Raw genomic sequence first — 17,270 nt, forward strand, 5'->3', positions numbered from 1 at the left:
TAATTTCTTTAAGAAAATACTTACCCAGGAGGAAGTGCAGTGAAGGCTTACCAGATTGATTCCTGACGTGACAGGTTTGGTCTGTGTGGAGAGATTGGTTGAGTAGACCTGCATTTGGAGGAGTTTAGAAAAATGCAGAGGCTCTGACTTGAAATGTATAAAATGCTGACAGGCTAGACGCAGGGATGATATTTCCCCTGGCCGGAGAGTCTCAAGATTTGTGATAGATCATTTGGTACTAAGATGAGGAGAAATTTCTTCTGAAAGTGGTGACCCTGTAGAATTCTGTACCACAGAAGACTTTGGAGGCCAAGTCACTAAATATACTCTGCCATTCTGTCTGCTTCAGTAGGAAAAACAATCTCACATTTATTCAAGTAACTAAATATATTTAAGAAAATGGTAGATTTCTAGAAGCTAAAGGTGTCAGAGGGTATGGGGAGAGAGTGGGAGTAATGTATTGCAATAGAGAATCAACGTGAGCATGTTGAATGGCAGCATGACTCAACAGGCCGAATGGCCTATTCCTGCTTCAACGTTTTATGTTTTCCAACTCATGAATATTGGTAACTGGGTGAAAATACTGTGTGGAAGGATTCTGTTACCATATGACAAGGTGAATCATATATTTACTTCTAGTGTTTTTCCTTTACTGCAACTGTCATAGAGTCATACAGCATGGAAACGGACCCTTTGGTCCAATTAGTCCACGCCAACTATGTTCCCACCTCCTGCATTTGGCCCATATGCCTCCAAACCTTTCCTATTCATGTACTTTTCCAAACGTCTTTTAAGCATTGCTACTGTACCTGCATCCACCATTTCCTCTGGCAGTTCATTCTACACATGAGCCACTGTAAAAAGGGTTGCCCCTCATATCCTTAAATCTTTCTCCTGTCACCTTAAAAATATGCCCCCTAGTTTTGAACTCCCCCCACCCGGGAAAATACCATTGTCTTTCACCTTATCTATGCCCCTCATGATTTTATAAACATCAATAAGATCACCCCTCAACCCTCTATACTCCAGTGAAAAAAATCCCAGCCTGTTTTTATAACTCAAGCCCTCCATTCCTGATAACATCCTGGTAAATCATTTTTGAACCCTCTCCAGTTTAGTAATATCCTTCCTATAATGGGGTGACCAGAACTGCACACAGTTCACCAGAAAAGGCCTCATCAATGTTTTGTACAGCTGCAACATGATGTCCCATTCCTATACTCAATGCACTGACTGATGAAGGCAAGTGAGCCAAATGCCTTTATCACCACCCTGTTCACCTGCGACTCCACTTTCAAGGGAATATGCACGTACACCCATATGTCTCTTTGTTCGTCAGCTCTGTCCATGAACCTTACTGTAACTGTATAAGTCCTGTCCTGGTTTCCCTTCCAAAATACAACACCTTACCTTTATCTAAAATAAACTCCATCTGGATGTCCTTGGCCCATTGACCCATATGTTCAAAATTCCATTGTATTCTGAGATAATCTACTTCTCTGTCCATTACACCACCTATTTTGGTATCATCAGCAAACTTACTAACCATACCTCCGATATTCACATCCAAATTATTTAAATAAATGACAAAAACCAGTGCCTCCAGCACTAAACCTTGCAGCACACCGCTGATCACAGGCCTCCAGTCTGAAAAGCAACCCTGTACCACCACTCTGTCTCCTGCCTTCAAGCCAATTATGTATCCAGTTGGATCCCATGTGATCTAACCTTACTAACCAGATTACCATGTGGAACACCGTTGAACACTTTGCTGAAGACTGTATACACCACGTTTACTGCTCTGACTTCATCAATCCTCTTTGTCGCTTCTTCAAAAAAACCCAATCAAGTTAGTGAAATACAATTTATCCTGCACAAAGCCATGCTGACCATCCCTAATCAGTCCTTGTCTTTCCAAATGCAAATCCTGTCCCTCAGAATCCCCTCCAACAACTTACCCACCACTGATTTCAGGCTTACCGGTCTATTAGTTCCCTGGCTTTTCCTTAGCACCTTTCTTAAATAATGGCACCATAGCTAACCTCCAATCTCTGGCACCTCATCTGTGGCTGTTAATGACACAAATATCTCAGCAAGAGGCCCAGCAATCTCTTTGCTAGCTTCCCACAAAGTTCTAGGGTATGCCTCATTAGGTCCCAGGGATTTATCAACCTTTGTGCATTTTAAGATCTCCAGCACCACCTCTTCAGTAATATGAGCTTTTTACTCACTTTGAATACAGTTAATGGTTATTTAAGTTAGTGATGTGATTTCTGTTCAAGAATTAAGCTAGTATGGGATTCTTCTCTCCGTCCTTGACCATTAATAATCGGTGAGACAAATGTGCTATTTTTATCTATATGTGACTTAATAGCTGTCCTTTTAGAAATTGGTCACAAAATATAAAGGACCATATTTCCTAGATAACAGTGTGGAGCTGGAGGAACACAGCAGGCCAGGCAGCATCAGAGGAGCAGAAAAGCTGACGTTTCTGGTCGGGACCTTTCTTCAGAAAAATAAAGCTTTGGCAGTTCTTACTATCTCTGAAGGACAATATTTCCTCACTGGTTACAACAGTAAAGTTGCGTTTCTAATCTGTCTCATGCATCTGTGCGCTCTATTTCGTCTGTGCCCCTAAACAATATTATTTGTTCAGCTGAATTTCTAATTGGTTAAAAAAAAACAGTAAAACTGCCTGCAACTGTCCAGTTTTTGCAATCTCATTACCAAATTATCTACTGTAGAAATTGGGGATAAAGATTTGAAAGCACAAGTGAAAGACTGGAAAAAATGAATTGAATAGTTTTTACCGTGACAGAATGTGAAAAAGCTGTTGTCAGCAATTTCAAAGTGCAGAAATCTGCATGTATGTACTGATTGTGTCAACGCGCTTTACATAATGGCAAAATTATTAGATATAAAATATGTCTTTACGGATAAAGAGAAATGCTGTTGAAGCTTTGTCTTGCACTCATCAGGACAGACGCAAAGGGAAAATCTAATAGGGATCTGAATGAAGTGGGGTATGGAAATGTGGGAGAAACTCACGAGAAGTTCAGTAAGGCCTATCTGGATTTCATCCTTCTCCATTCATGCAACTGCCTGAGGCCATGTGTGCATACATTCAGCTGTGTTTGCCTGTGTATAGAGCAGTGGTCACCTATAACTTGTTTAAATTCTTCCAACATGGTCGACTATTGAGCTGTTGGCACTTGGCACAGGTTATCAGCACTTGACCAGAACGTGTATGTGTGTGCAATTGACTGCTCCATATTATCCACGAGCTGCAATATTTCTTTTTTTTTTTTGGAAAAATAATGCATTCTTTCCACACATTGGGCCCATTCCTTGACAGCAAGATCCAATGAGTCAAGCTTCCCAAACAAAGGCTTGATTCAAGAAATGCTTACCCCAACTCAAAGATGACTGTTGCAAGCAAGGATCATGTTTTACTCTCATCGCCACTGAAATAACTCCACAGAGGCCAGTGTCCCATCGCTATATTATCCTTTATTTACGCATGAACAGTCCTCGATCATAGTACTGCCTCATTCAGAGTCTGGTACCACAGTGTCAGTATCTCTGACACGCACCGTTTTTATATGTTAGCCAGGGCTCCCTGATTGGACCAGACTAACAGCCCTAATCAGGGAACTCATTCTGTTATGTCCAGCTGGCTGACCTTATTACAATCACTACATGTTTTTCCTCCTCTTTATCATTAGAATTTTACTGTTCACCCAAAGCATCTTCATAGATATCCTGGTATAAATGCCTTGAGGTGGCCTTGTTTTTGCTCAGTATGAATGGTGGTGCCTGGTGTATTGTTACATGTTCCTCAACTGCTGATGTCCTCAGGTCTGGGTTGTCTAACAGGCAGTGTCTGGGCCAGAATCCAACCTACCATGCCTGTCTATCTGACCCAAGGACTTGCTGTTAAAAATACAAGTAAATGGAATTGAGGGATCTACGAGGAATTGCTCTTGCAATTACAGGCCATTTTTCTCCCATGTTTGCTGTTGATAAAGCTCACCAGTAAGAAAGAGGTACACAATCAGTGATTGGAGGAGCAGCAAACACAATGTGGGTGAGTAGCTTTTCTTTTGATTTCATGGCCATGATGTATTCTGTCCCAATCTTTGGCAGTGCTCTCCCTTGCCTGACCCTCTAAAGGAACATGAGTGGGCTCGGGAGGCCTCAGGGATTCAACCCAGGCAGCTGAAATTTAAATAGGGTGGAATGAACAAGTGCGTCTTACCACCTTCAATTCCTCCTCTGTAATAAAATGTTCAATCTTCATGGGTCCATGGACCATAACCCAGTTATAAGTTCTTGCAACTTATTTAATTACAATTTCAATAAGCTAACTTGGCTAATAGTCAGAGGTAGTAAGAACTGCAGATGCTGGAGTCAGAGACAACACAGTGTGGAGCTGGATGAACACAGCAGGCCAGGCAGCATCAGAGGAGCAGGAAAGTTGACGTTTCGGGTCGGGACTGTTCTCCGCTGTCTTTCCTTTCTGCATCACATTGCAACCTTATATTGATGGCTAAAAGGAGAACCCAGACTTGGAGATTGTTTGAAAAAAATATGAATGCAAAGTAATCTAAAACAAAAACTAAATGGGGAGAAAAAGAATATCACGTGGAGCTTTCATTGTTATTATTAGCAAGCAGAGTGCATAGTGTAATCTCATTCTCAGCAGACAAGAAATTATACTAAATGCTGTCAAGATGTGCAAACATATTAGTGCATCACACCAATTGGACAGGTATCCAACAGAAACATTTTGTCAGCAATTCTTGTATGCACCTTCCATGTTAGTGAGAGCATTCTTCTGGTTGAAAATTTTGCTTTCAGTCTGTTGTATGTTGCATCATACCATCTGTCAGCACCTTCATATTCTGCTTAGTAAATTAGGCTTTCTAAATTGCAGACAGAGCCATAATTCTTTTTTTTTGGTCTGGTGCTCAGCTGACTGAACTTCCATGACTTTATAAATGACTCAAAAATTGTGGCAGCAGTATCAAAGGTAAGATTGAGATGAGAGTGAAGGGAAGGTGCAGCAGGGGAATTTAGCGTGATTCAAACTCTCATTGAATTTCCTGAGGATAAGCAATACTGCATATTTATCTGTATTCGATACAGTTAAAGAACATCATAGCTGAGACACAGTGCCCATGGCACCGTTTGCCCCCCAAAAAATAACATTTATCTTAAATCAACAGATTTCTCTCCTTTCGCTTATTTTGTCACAAAGTCATTTTTACAAGTTGACTGCAGGAAATGGTATTCCACACAGTTTTAATTGCTGGCCATTATACCTAACCAGAAAAATGTTCATTAGTTTTTTTTAAGAAATGAACGTTATTTGCCTGCTGTTGTGAAGAATGAATGATGATGGAGCTTTAAAGTCAGGCTCCATGACGAACTTCTGTACCTTCTGTAGCTATGTGAAATGTGCTGTGAAACATCTTGGTGTATTTTTGGTTTTATTCTTAGAAAGCGATACTGAAGAATCCATAATAAAGGATGAAGACTTTACCTCAGAAAAGAAGACTGATAATGCTGCTGGAGAGGAGGTCAGTTGAAGATGTTGCATTGGGTTGACGTGTTATTAAAGTAGAATCTATTGTAGAATGTCAATACATCGTTAAAAACAAGATTGCAAAATCTACGTGCCTCCTGTAAGTCATCAACCAGTCTATGGTTGTTGGTGGGAGCCCTACAATGCTAAAGTCCCTTCCATGACACTGAAATCATATTGATCAAATTTGTCAATCATCTGAGCTAAATGCACATTTGTGATTATCACATTTTGGTCTGCTTCCCTGGAATTTCTCAATTTTACTTAGATAGTTTAAGGATACCACAAGATCTGACCAGGTACTTTGTAGGTGACCCGTGGCTGAATGTGCCTAATAAGAATGCACAAAACCCTAAGAAGTGCAGCAGTATAGTTTCTAGGAGGGCAGTGAATCTCATTGCAATTAAACATACCTGTGCTGAGGCTTGTTTCCGTGCAGAATTGGAGAGAAAATCCCTAAAAATTGTGACTTAGTGTGACCTTTTTCTAGGTTTTTATAGCCACATCTTGTTAGGTTTCTCTAGCAGCTTTGCTATCAGGTCGCCTCCTACCTACCTGACAAATAAATGATGCTATAAAAATAGCCTAGTGTTGTGCCAAAATTGGCATCAGGCCACAGCTTCTACATTTCTGCTAGTTCTTCCTTGGTTTGTTTGAAAGTTGACAAGGATAAACTGCTGTTTAATGGAAGCTGTGCAACCTAGGGATAGTAAATCAACTTGTCCAATTTTTTAAAAAATCTGCATTTCAGTACCGGATGGGTTTAAGCTCCATCCCAGTTCTCAAAATTCTTAGATTGATTTGATAGTGGTGCCAGGTGATTAAACACTTGCTGTAATGACTTGAAATTGTCCTGTTGTTCACTTCCATCAATGCTGTAGAAAAGCTATGTCTTTCAGTCAGTCCTCCATTTAACTTGTCGCAGATTCGATAAATTTCCTGACAGTAAGGAGAGTCTCAACCAAAACGACAACTAATATGGTGAGGGGAGATTCCCCTTAATTTTTTAAACTGAATTTTCAAAATTAATTTTTAATTTAATTTTTCTTAATTTAAGCTGTTGAGTGTTAGTTGAATGTGAAAGAGCTAACTCATCACTTTCGTGTCTGCTTTTCTGTTAAAGTTGCAGTAGACAGAAAAATAGATCCGTTGGAGGCAGAAAAAAATCCCTTTGTTTCACTTAGATTTCCACTGTTATTTTGTATGCGCTTCAATAGCAGAGGTGATTTGGGATAATGCAAGGCCAAAAGCATTAATTCCTGCTTTCTATGTTCGTTGATCAGTTGGGAAGTTTACCAAATTTTGTATGTTAAATTTTCCAACAATTAGAAGATAGAGTCAAGAGTGCATTGTCTTTCCTCCCTTTTCCTCTCCCAAAACATGCCTTTTGTGACAAGCTGGCATCTTTGGCTTCAATTTAGAGAGCCTTGTTTTTCAAATGTTCTGTCAGTTTTACAGTATTAAAATCATACAGATAAACTTAAAAGAATTATCTGTAAATATCTGGTAAAATTCTGGAATTTAAAGCTGGTCTCATGGTGACCATGGAATCACTATTGACTCTTGTAAAAACCCATCTGGTTCACTAATGACCTTTAAGGGAAGGAAATCTGTCATTGTTATCTGGCTCTGGCCTACTTGTGACTCCAGACCCACAGCAATGTGATTGACACTCAATTGCCCACTGGGATAGACAGTAAATGCTGGTGTAGTCAGTGACATCCACATTTCATGAATGATACAAAAAAAAATTAACGTGGAACAGTACAGCACAGGAACAGGCCCTTCGGCCCACCATGTCTGTGCCGACCATGATGCTGTTCTAAACTAATCCTATCTGCCCACACATGGTTCACATCCCTCATTTCCCTGCCTGTTCATGTGTCTGTCCAAATGCCTGTGAAACGTTGCTATTGTATCTGCTTCTACCACCCCCCTTAGCAGAGTAGTCCAGGCTCCTACCACCCTCTGTGTAACAGACTTCGCATTACACATCTCCTTTAAACTTTCTCCTTCTCATCTTAAGCCAATCATAATATTTGGAGCCAAAACTGCTGGTTGAAACTGTGTTATTTAAGATGAATGAAACTGAATCAGCAATGTTTGTGTACATCATCCTTGATAAGTTAAGAGTCCAGGACAGAACCTTTTGTATTTAGATTAATTTTGTTTAGTCCATTATTTGCCTCCTGTGATTTATTATTTAAACTACTACAACTGCATTCCATCACAGTCAAGACCAATTATTGCTCATAAAAAGACTGCAATGAGTGTCAGAAAAGCAGGTTATAATTCCACATCAGGTTCTGCAGTGGTCATGTTCCTACCTCTGGACCAGTAGGCCTGGGTTCAAGTCTCACCTACTCCGGAGGTGTGCAATGACATCTGTGTACTGGTTGCTTAGAAAATATCTACAATCCCATGTCAGTGGGGTTTAGTCTTAAATGTATGGAACAATCAACATTAATTACTTGAGTGAAGCTGAAATAGTAAGTGAGAGGAAAGAACTGTTGACAGCTTTCCTATAGAGAAATCATTATCCTTCAAGCGTAGCCAAATGTATGGAAATAAAATCTGCAGTTAAAGCTATTGCCGATGCTCTTAATTATTCCTCATGTGATTTTCAGTGAAGCAAATGCATGCGTTCCTAAGCTTTCATTAATTAGAATCCCTCAGAGTCCTATAACTCCTCACTGGTGGGTTTTATCCATATGGAGCAATTCTCAATTTTGAAATTAATTTTAAAAATAGCTAATGTGCGATTATAATTTAGTTGCCAATTTAGTGCTGAATAATGAACAGTTTTGTGCATGCATCTTCTTTCTCTATAGAGTTGACTGTGTCTCCACATTTACAGGTGGTAGGGGAGAAAACAAATCCATGGGCCCAACAGATAGTCTGGTGACAGGGATTAAAGGGCATTGGGGGCTAAAATCTATAGTAATGTGGCAATTGTGAAGTGCCATTAACTCATGTTTGTTTAATGCGATATAGATAGAGCGTGACATCTTTGTACTGCCTGCTCATTTGCATGATTTCTTCAGGTAGTCAAGCAGCTTAGACATTGCTACTGTGATTGCTTTAGGGGAATCTGCATCTGATGAGACACCAGGTAGCCAAGGTAGGGACCAGTGCACAGAAGGCAAGGGAGCATGTGAGTTCTGCAGATATCTTCTGCAGTTAACTTTGTTGAGGACTCAGGGATGCATAGAGTATCGCTGCTGGGTCTATGCAACAAAATGTTTGGTGCATTAGGAAGCTTGCTAGAAAGCCTGTGGACAGTGTCAGGGAACATGGAAGTATCTGGTTTCAGCATGGTACAGGGCTTGCATGCAACTTCTAGGATTAATAGAGATAGGTTGATGCCAACTTGAAGGACTGAAGAACCTGTTCTGTCTGTACATCTCTAATTTGATGCTTATCTTTCCCGGCAGGGAAATGATAGCCATCTCCATTTTCACGCTGTGATCCAACTGTCAATTGTTGTTGGCCAATGCTGCAGGTTTCATTGCAACAGAAGCAACAACCACCCAATATCTGTCTGTCTGCTCTGGTGGAAGTCTGTACACCTATTGGCTTGCTGTTGTGCAACGAAAGCCCTTGCTGCTGTCAGTATGGCTGTGGATAATTATGCAGACTGGTTGGCAGTGTGTCTCTGTAGTTCAACAATCTGCCCTATAGCAGCAGCACTGAGTCCATGGAACAGGAGCCTGCTGGGATGACAGTTTGCCACCTGCCCACTGCTCATGCTGTTGCCTGGAGCCAGCCATAGAGTTATTCAGCATTGAAACAGACCGTTTGGTCCAACTAATTCATGCTGATCATGTTCCCAAACTGAACTAATCCCATCTGCCTGCGTTTGGACCATATCCCTCCAAACCTTTCCTATTCGTGTACTTATCCAAATGTATTCTAAATGCCATAATTGTACCTGCATCCACCACCTCCTCTTGCAGTTCATTCCACACTCTAACCACTCTGTGCTTCAAAAAAAAAGTTGCCCCTCATGTTCTTGTTGAATATTTCTCCTCTCACTTCAAAAATCTGACGCCTAGTTTTAAACTTCCCCACTATAGGATGAAGACCTTTTTTATTCACCTTATCTGTGCTCCCACGTGCCAAGCGGGTGCAATCTGAATCAAGAACTTTAGACCCTGAGCTATAAAAGGGCATCTGAAAGCAGCTGCCAAGTAGCACTTTATGGATGTACAAGAAGAGGCAAAGTTGCATTGGTAGAAAGGCACCAAGGGATAGTATAATTAGTTACTATTTGTAAAAACTATGAGATGATTTAATTTATAGACTTGGTTTGCAGTGGCTGTTTTTAAAATTTATCTATTGTGTAATGAGTAACTGGGATTGTGCTGATGAGTGGGGAGTTGGGTTGTATCTCACTTGAACTAGAGCCAGGCTAGAAAGGGACACTTATGTTGCTGCTTTTGTTCTTCTACCTTCTCCACTTCCAACACCCCATCTTCCTCCTCCCTTTTCTAGCAGGTTGTCACCCTCTGTTCATTTCTCCTGGTTGTGCTGTACACCAAGAGAAGGTATACTTTGTGCACCTGTGTCTGGAAACAACTGGTCGTTACAGAAGCTGTGAGATCAGCAACAAAGTACTTTGTCACCTTCCCTCTAATGCCCTTTCACTTTTCAAATTTGAAACAATTAAAGGAAACATCAGAAAATGTAAAACTGTAGCAAGGTCCAGAAGAAATCAACCAACAACTGACCGAAGTAGCGGGTGATCCTTTTAAATAGTGCTGTTGGAGAGGCGGAGTTCTTCCTGCTTTTCTGCCGGAAGTTCTCTTCAGCTGTGCCAGCTTAAGAGAAGGCATTAGTGGAACCTTCAAGCTGCAGTATGGCGGTGCTGGTGTCAATTGGCATTGTCCTGTAATTGATATCATGACCTAATGCCCACCACCGGGATTGTGCCCAGCATACTACTTATTGTGTTGTGTGTCTGCGTGCGTGCCTGGGATGCCACTTTGGAACTCTAGCGGACAGTGTTCATGTCTAAAAATTGAACACTACAGATTTTGCTCTTTGTAACCTGTGATCCCCAAATAAGCAACCCTCTGTGTAGTTATACACTAATGGCAGTACTGATTTTTTAAAAAAAAATGTCATCTTGTTTTTAGAAGACAAGTACTGTCAGAGAAGATGAGTCAAATAAAGGATCGCAGGAGCTTATTCCAGCAGACTTTGTAAATTCACAGATGCAGCAGCAACATGATAATGTGACAAAACAGCTCAATCATGTCAAAGCTTTAATGCAAGCAAATCAATTATTGACAGAAGGACTTCGAAATAAGTTGCTTCAGATCTGGTGCCATATGCCTAAAAATGAAGTAAGATGCTCATTAAAATTGTTTTTCCTTATTTTCATTCTATCAAAGCAATTTTAAAAAAATTCATGTGATGTAGGTTGTCTGGCTAGTCCAGAATTTATTGCCCATTGTAGCAACAAAAAAAAACCTGTATGAATATTCAGTTTATAATTGACATTCCAATATGTGTTGAGAATACTACAATAAAAGTAACATATGTAAAATTCCTTTTATGTTACATACAGAATTACTACTGGTAGGACTTGTTTCACACTAACAGGCTTTTCAGCCCAGCTGGTCAGTTCTGGTGTTTATGCTCCTGGACATGATCATGGGCTGCCTCCTGTCTACTTAGACCTCAGCCTGTCACCAATCTTTAAGTTTCTTTCTCCATTACAGACTTAACCTAGTTTTTCCAAAGAGAGTCCTCTGTTATTCTCCTCAGTCACTCCTTATAGTAACTATTTCCACATTGTCAGCACTCTGAGTGAAGAAATTTTCCATGAATTTTCTGTTGGATTGATTTAATGTGTCTCCTATTAATGGCTCTTCGTTTTAAAGTCTCCCATTAATGGTGTGATTGTGCAAAATTTAACCCAAGATGACAGGGGCTTTGCCTGTCAACTAGAGAACCAGTCCCCTGTCACCTTCATTGGGGAAGGCCTGCTGTTTCTCTCACTCATCAGGAACTAAGATCCCAATGGCAAGGTATATACGTTTCCTGGAGGAAACGTATCCGGCTACCACCAGTTGGTTGCAGATATAACACAGTGTGGAGCTGGAGGAACATAGCAGGCCAGGCAACACCAGAGGAGCAGGAAAGCTGACATTTTGGGTCGGGACCCTGCTCCTGTGATGCTGCCTGGCCTGCTGTGTTCCTCCAGCTCCGCACTGTGTTATCTCTGACTCCAACATCGGCAGTTCTTACTATCTCTCACCAGTTGGTTGCAGTTGCTGCTAGCCAGAGGTTGGCAGCTCTCCATTGTAGACAGTGCTGACAGCTGCCAGATCCCCAGGAACAGTGAGGGCACTCAGGCCAGAAGTAAATGAGGGCAGATTTGGAGTTGCTATGTAGAGTGGAGTTGGTTTGGGGGTTGGGGGGAGTGCGGGTGTTGTCGCTGACTAACAGGTGTGGCTCTCAGTGGGCTCCCCACTTTGATGATGTACTGAAGTCATTTTGAACGAGGGAGCCCCTTTTTCTCAGAGAGCTCACAAAGAAACCCAGTAAGGGATTGATTTCTGGCCTAATGGTAGCGGTAACTGGTTTGGATGTTTGGAAGGTGCTGTCAAAGAAGCCTTGGTGTATTGCAGCAGTGCACCTTGTGGATTGTACACACTGCCACTGTATGTAAATGGCGAAGGGAGTGAATGTTGAGGTTGGCAGATGGGGTGCATGAATCTGTAAAGGTTAGTACGCAGTTACAACAAGTAATTAGGGAAGCTGATAGAATGCCATTGTTTATTGGAAGCACAAAAAAGCGGAGTTTATATTTTAGTCATACATGGTATTGGGAAGACCACACCTGGAGTACTATGTACAATAATTGTCTCCTCATTCCAAAGAATAATGTGAATTTGTTCAAAGCAGTTCATGGAAGACTTACTAGAGTAGTACCAGGAATGGGTGAATTATCTTCTGAGGAAAGGTTGAACAGGCTAGGTTTGTATCAAGTACGAGGTGACGTGATCCTGAGGGGTCTTAATGGGGTAGATGTGGAAAGATTTCATTCTCTTGTGGGGAATCTAGAACTAGGGCTATAGTTTTAGAAAGGAAAATACAATGTCTATTTAAAGACAGATAAAAAATCTGTCACAGAAGGTTGAGTCCTCCAAACTATCGTTGTAAAAAGATGTTGGAAGCACAGTGTTTGAATATTTTTAAAGCAGAGCTACATAGGTTCTTGATAAGCAAGGGTGTGAAAGATTGACTGGGATAGGTGAGAATCTGGAGTAGTCACATCAGCCATTACTTTATTGAATGGCTGGGCAGGCTGAAGGAGCTATGTAGCCTACTCCTGCTTTTAATTGGTGTGGTCTCTTCATCTGCCCTGTTGAAGTTCTTGGTAATGTCAAAGACTAATCAAGTACATAAATTTGTTAAAAAATTGAAAGTGGTAGAGGAGTTGGCATTTCATAACTAAAAATGGGAGACAAGTTGATAAAATTCCAAAGGACCCAATCTACGTGGGTTTGTAGGTATAATGAACAGACTTGTTGAGTTTCAAGGCAAAAAAAGTAGCACCAGTTTCTTAAACTGAATGATTAGCTGGTAAGATGACAGTTTGAATATTGTTATATTTTGGTGTTTCACTTTTAGTAAGATCTAATGATCTTGGAGGTATAGAAGACATTAAGACAATATCTCCTTTGAGAGTGATGGAGGAAGATGAAGGAAACTGTCTGTGTTAGAACATAAAGGGCAAAGATATTGGATAGACGTATTAACAACTATGAAGACCTTTCATAAAGTGAAGTAGGGAGAATTATGTTCCAGTGGATGCTGATTCAATGAGCAGAGGGTATGAATTTAAAATCAACATGAAAGGGAGAATATTCCATCAGAAATATTGGTAGAAATAGAACTCGTGAAGACTTATAAAAGAAAAATATGTATGTTTAAAAAAAATGACAGAGGAAACTTCCCTTATGGCCCTAATATATTTTCTCTTTTTTGTAAAAGGTGGGAAGATTCCAGGATGATGAAATTAGTGAAGTTGACACTGAGAGCATCCTTGCTGTACCTGGGGAGGAATCATCTGTGGCCAGTGTTTATGAAGATGATCACATTGTAGTGACAGAGCAGCGAAGTAATCTGTTAAAAGTAGCTGTAAAGAATGCACAGCGTGAAGGAACCAGTGGATGTGCTGAAATACACCACTTAATGAGTGATATAAGTTACCTTCATGACTATGATGAGAATGTAAAACCACAAAAGAACACGTGCCTGGGTGAGAGAGTGCCAGATCTAGTAGAAAACTCAGAGAAACAAAATGAGAGTCTTCGGGACCAGGCCACAAGTCCCACGTGTGACTCTTCTGGACTAGAACTGGTGGGCACAAGTGCATTGCAAAAAGAACAGTTGGCGATTAGCTTGAAGAACTTGGAAAATGCCACAATAGAAATGCAAGAGTATAATCAGAAGATCATGCTGGCGAAAAATGCAATTGAAGATACTGCAGAGACAGTTAAGACTCGATTGCAAAAAATTCAGTGTCAGCTTATGGAATTAGAGGTTGCCAACAGGAATCTTCACGTTCAGATTGGAAAGCTGAATGCTGATTACAGTCAAATGCAGGAACATCATCGATGTGTGGTTTGTGAGAACAAAAACTTAGAAAAACAGTGCGTTGATCTTCAGACAAATCTAAATAGTACAGCAGAAGAAAATGAGCATATGCTGACTGTAATAGACAAACTGGAGAAAAAAATAGAGGCTGCGCTTATGAATTTAGCTGAGATCAAAACAGAAAAAAATAAATTGGAACAACAAGTCCAGTCCTTAAAAGTAAGATTAAATCATGCTAGTTTATGTTTATACATTTTTCTTAGTATTCCATTTGAAAAGTACCTATAATCATGAATCAGAACATGGACAGCACGGTGCCTCACAGCGCCAGGGAACCAGGGTTCGATTCCAGCCTCAGGTAACTGTCTATGTGGAATTTGCACATTCTCTCCATGTCTGTGTGGGTTCCACTGGATGTTCCAGTTTCCTCGCAAAGTCTAAAGATGTGCATGTTAGGTGGATTGGCCATGCTAAATTGTCCGTCGTGTCCAGGGATGTGCAGATTGTGGATTAGCTATGGGAAATGCTAGGGACAGGGGTGGGGGTTCTGATGGAATGCTCTTTGGAGAGTCAGTATGGACTCGATGGGCCAAAAGGCGTGCTTCCATATTTTAGGGATTCTATGATTCTATTTTAACAGAATACCCTTACCTTTAATCAGAAACAGTTATGATTAACCGTCAGAGTTGTGCTTCATTTCTACTTGTAGTTGGATAGCATTAGTAATACCAGATAGGTATTAGTGCACAAAAATGAGTTAGATCGTGTTCAAAGCTCTTCTTACAAATGCTGCCTGCTAGCACAGTTATGTGGCTAAAATTTAACAATGTTAATGCCAGAAGACATACTGTTGAAAATTACAGGGTAACAACTATTCAGTTAATTCCAGAAAGTATCTCTGGCTAGTATGTTATTGATTGAAAGTAACGTGTAGGTTCTTGAAAGAACTATAATGACATATTCGACCCACAATCTAAATTTGTGCAGATTTCAGAAATTGGATATTCAGTTGAACTGTACATACATCTGTATATGGGCTGGTGTCATCTGGAGACTGTGAAATGTTCAGGATCGAACGGTTTCATTTATGTGAGCGGTTGTCTCACTGAAGGGCAACATATGGGAGATGTATGCACTTAACATTGACTATTTTGCAGCACTATCTCATTTTTGTATGATTGGTATTGAAAGTTTCAGAATGTCCAGAATATGACTTGAAGATTATTTTTTAAGAGTGTCGAATTCTTAGGGTCCAGATCTTCTGATAGGAAGTCGTTGTTACTGAAGTGTAGCTTGGAGTTGAGTGTTGGGAAGTTCTGATGCAGCTGACTACATGAGAATTTGCTTGGGAAGTTGAAACTTCCAACATAGTCAGAGATTTGAGTGGTTCTGACTGACATAGCTGTGTAGTTAACCAAAAAGTGTTAGGCAAATTAAAGGAGAGAGCAAGAATTGCAGGTGCTGGAGTTGGAGTAAATACAGTGGGGAGCTGGAGGAACACAGCAGGTCAGGCAGCATCAGAATCCCGATGAAGAGTCCCGACCTGAAACGTTGACATTCCTGCTCCTCTGATGCTGCCTGACCTGCTGTGTTCCTCCAGCTCCATACTGTATTACTTAGGTGAATTAAAGCCCGGCTGATTATAAAACTGACCTTTCCAACCCTGTGTCCATATTACCCATGGATACCAGACAACCTTTGCATTCATACCCACCTCACCCTGTCCCTGATTCCCCACCTTGCATCTCAATACCCTGGATGTCAAAAAGCCTGAATTGCAGCCCCCAATTCCCCCCCCGTCAACCACAGATTCCCCCCCTTGATCTACCATAATCTTGTTCCCTCCTTACCCTAAATGGACCTGACCCAAGTACCACCTCCCCTCATGGTTCCTCATGGACCACTATTCCAACCTACCCTAAGGCCTCACCCACTCACCTGGCACCCTCGCAAACTAGCACCCCATCTCCCTACCCACCAGTTGCCTTGGTGCAATAGCCAAGCACTCACCTGGCATCCTATCCCACTCTAGATAGGGAATCTTCATCCTTCAACTCTACCTTTCTACCCACTTAACATCCTGCCGTAACATACCTTGCACACTTACTACTTTGACAGCTACTGAGAGAAAATTTTTTTAATGGTTTTTCGCATAGATCTGTAGTCGGGTAGTGGATGAGGTTGTTGACTTGCTCGCCGAGCTGGCTTGCTTTCGTTCAGACATTTCGTCACCATGCTAGGTAACATCATCAGTGAGGCCTCCGATGAAGTGATGTTGCTCTACTCCACTTGGAATTTATACTGTGCGGTCCGTTATGGTGAGTTGTGTCATTTCCAGTTCTGTTCTATATGGGTTTGTGTATGGGATCCAATTCTATATGTTTGTTGATTGTATTATGAGTTGAGAACCATCCTGTGTATGTCTATGTTTGGCTTGGGCTACTACGGTTACATTGCCCCAGTTAAATTGATAGCCTTTATTGTCTGAGTGTACTGATATTAGGGAAAATTTGTCGAACTACACTTGGACAATGAGGCCATTAGTTTAACTGGGACAAAGTAACCATAATAGCCCAAGCCAAACATAGACAAGCACGAGAATTCCTAGAAGCATGGTTGTCCACCCGTAATGTGATCAACAAACTCATAGAATTGGACCCCATATACAAACCTATACAGATCAAAACCGGAAATGACACAACTCACCATAACGGACCGGACAATATAAATTCGAAGTGAAGTAGAACGACATCACTTCATCGGAGGCCTCACTGATGATGTTACCTGGCATAGTGACGAAATGTCTGAACGAAAACAAGCCAGCTAGGCGAGCAAGTTAACAACTTCAAAATTTTGTTACCAATAAACTATGGATACTGAAGTTACTGTTGTAAAATGGGGGCATGTTTTCACCGAGCTACTCCAGTGCTTCATGTGTGGATAACTGGACTGAGCTGGGAATGCGAGACAACAAGGTGCAGGGCTGGATGAACACAGTAGGCCAAGCAGCATCATAGGAGCAGAGAGGCTGACGTTTCGGGCCTAGACCCTTCATCTGATGAAGGGTCTA

The 17,270-nt window shown here is 41.1% G+C and overlaps 1 protein-coding gene across 1 annotated transcript in view; it reads left to right on the forward strand.

Annotated features, from left to right (window-relative positions):
* LOC109932063 (cancer-associated gene 1 protein homolog) overlaps nucleotides 1-17,270 on the forward strand; it is a 100,314-nt gene that overhangs the window by 10,420 nt on the left and 72,624 nt on the right. The window contains exons 5-7 of the mRNA XM_048595442.1: nucleotides 5,503-5,582; nucleotides 10,726-10,935; nucleotides 13,595-14,419. Coding sequence (XP_048451399.1) covers nucleotides 5,503-5,582; nucleotides 10,726-10,935; nucleotides 13,595-14,419 — 1,115 coding nt within the window. The remainder of the gene's footprint in view (nucleotides 1-5,502; nucleotides 5,583-10,725; nucleotides 10,936-13,594; nucleotides 14,420-17,270) is intronic.

The sequence above is a fragment of the Rhincodon typus genome, chromosome 4 (assembly GCF_021869965.1).
Source record: "Rhincodon typus isolate 14 chromosome 4, sRhiTyp1.1, whole genome shotgun sequence".
Lineage (NCBI taxonomy): Eukaryota > Metazoa > Chordata > Chondrichthyes > Orectolobiformes > Rhincodontidae > Rhincodon > Rhincodon typus.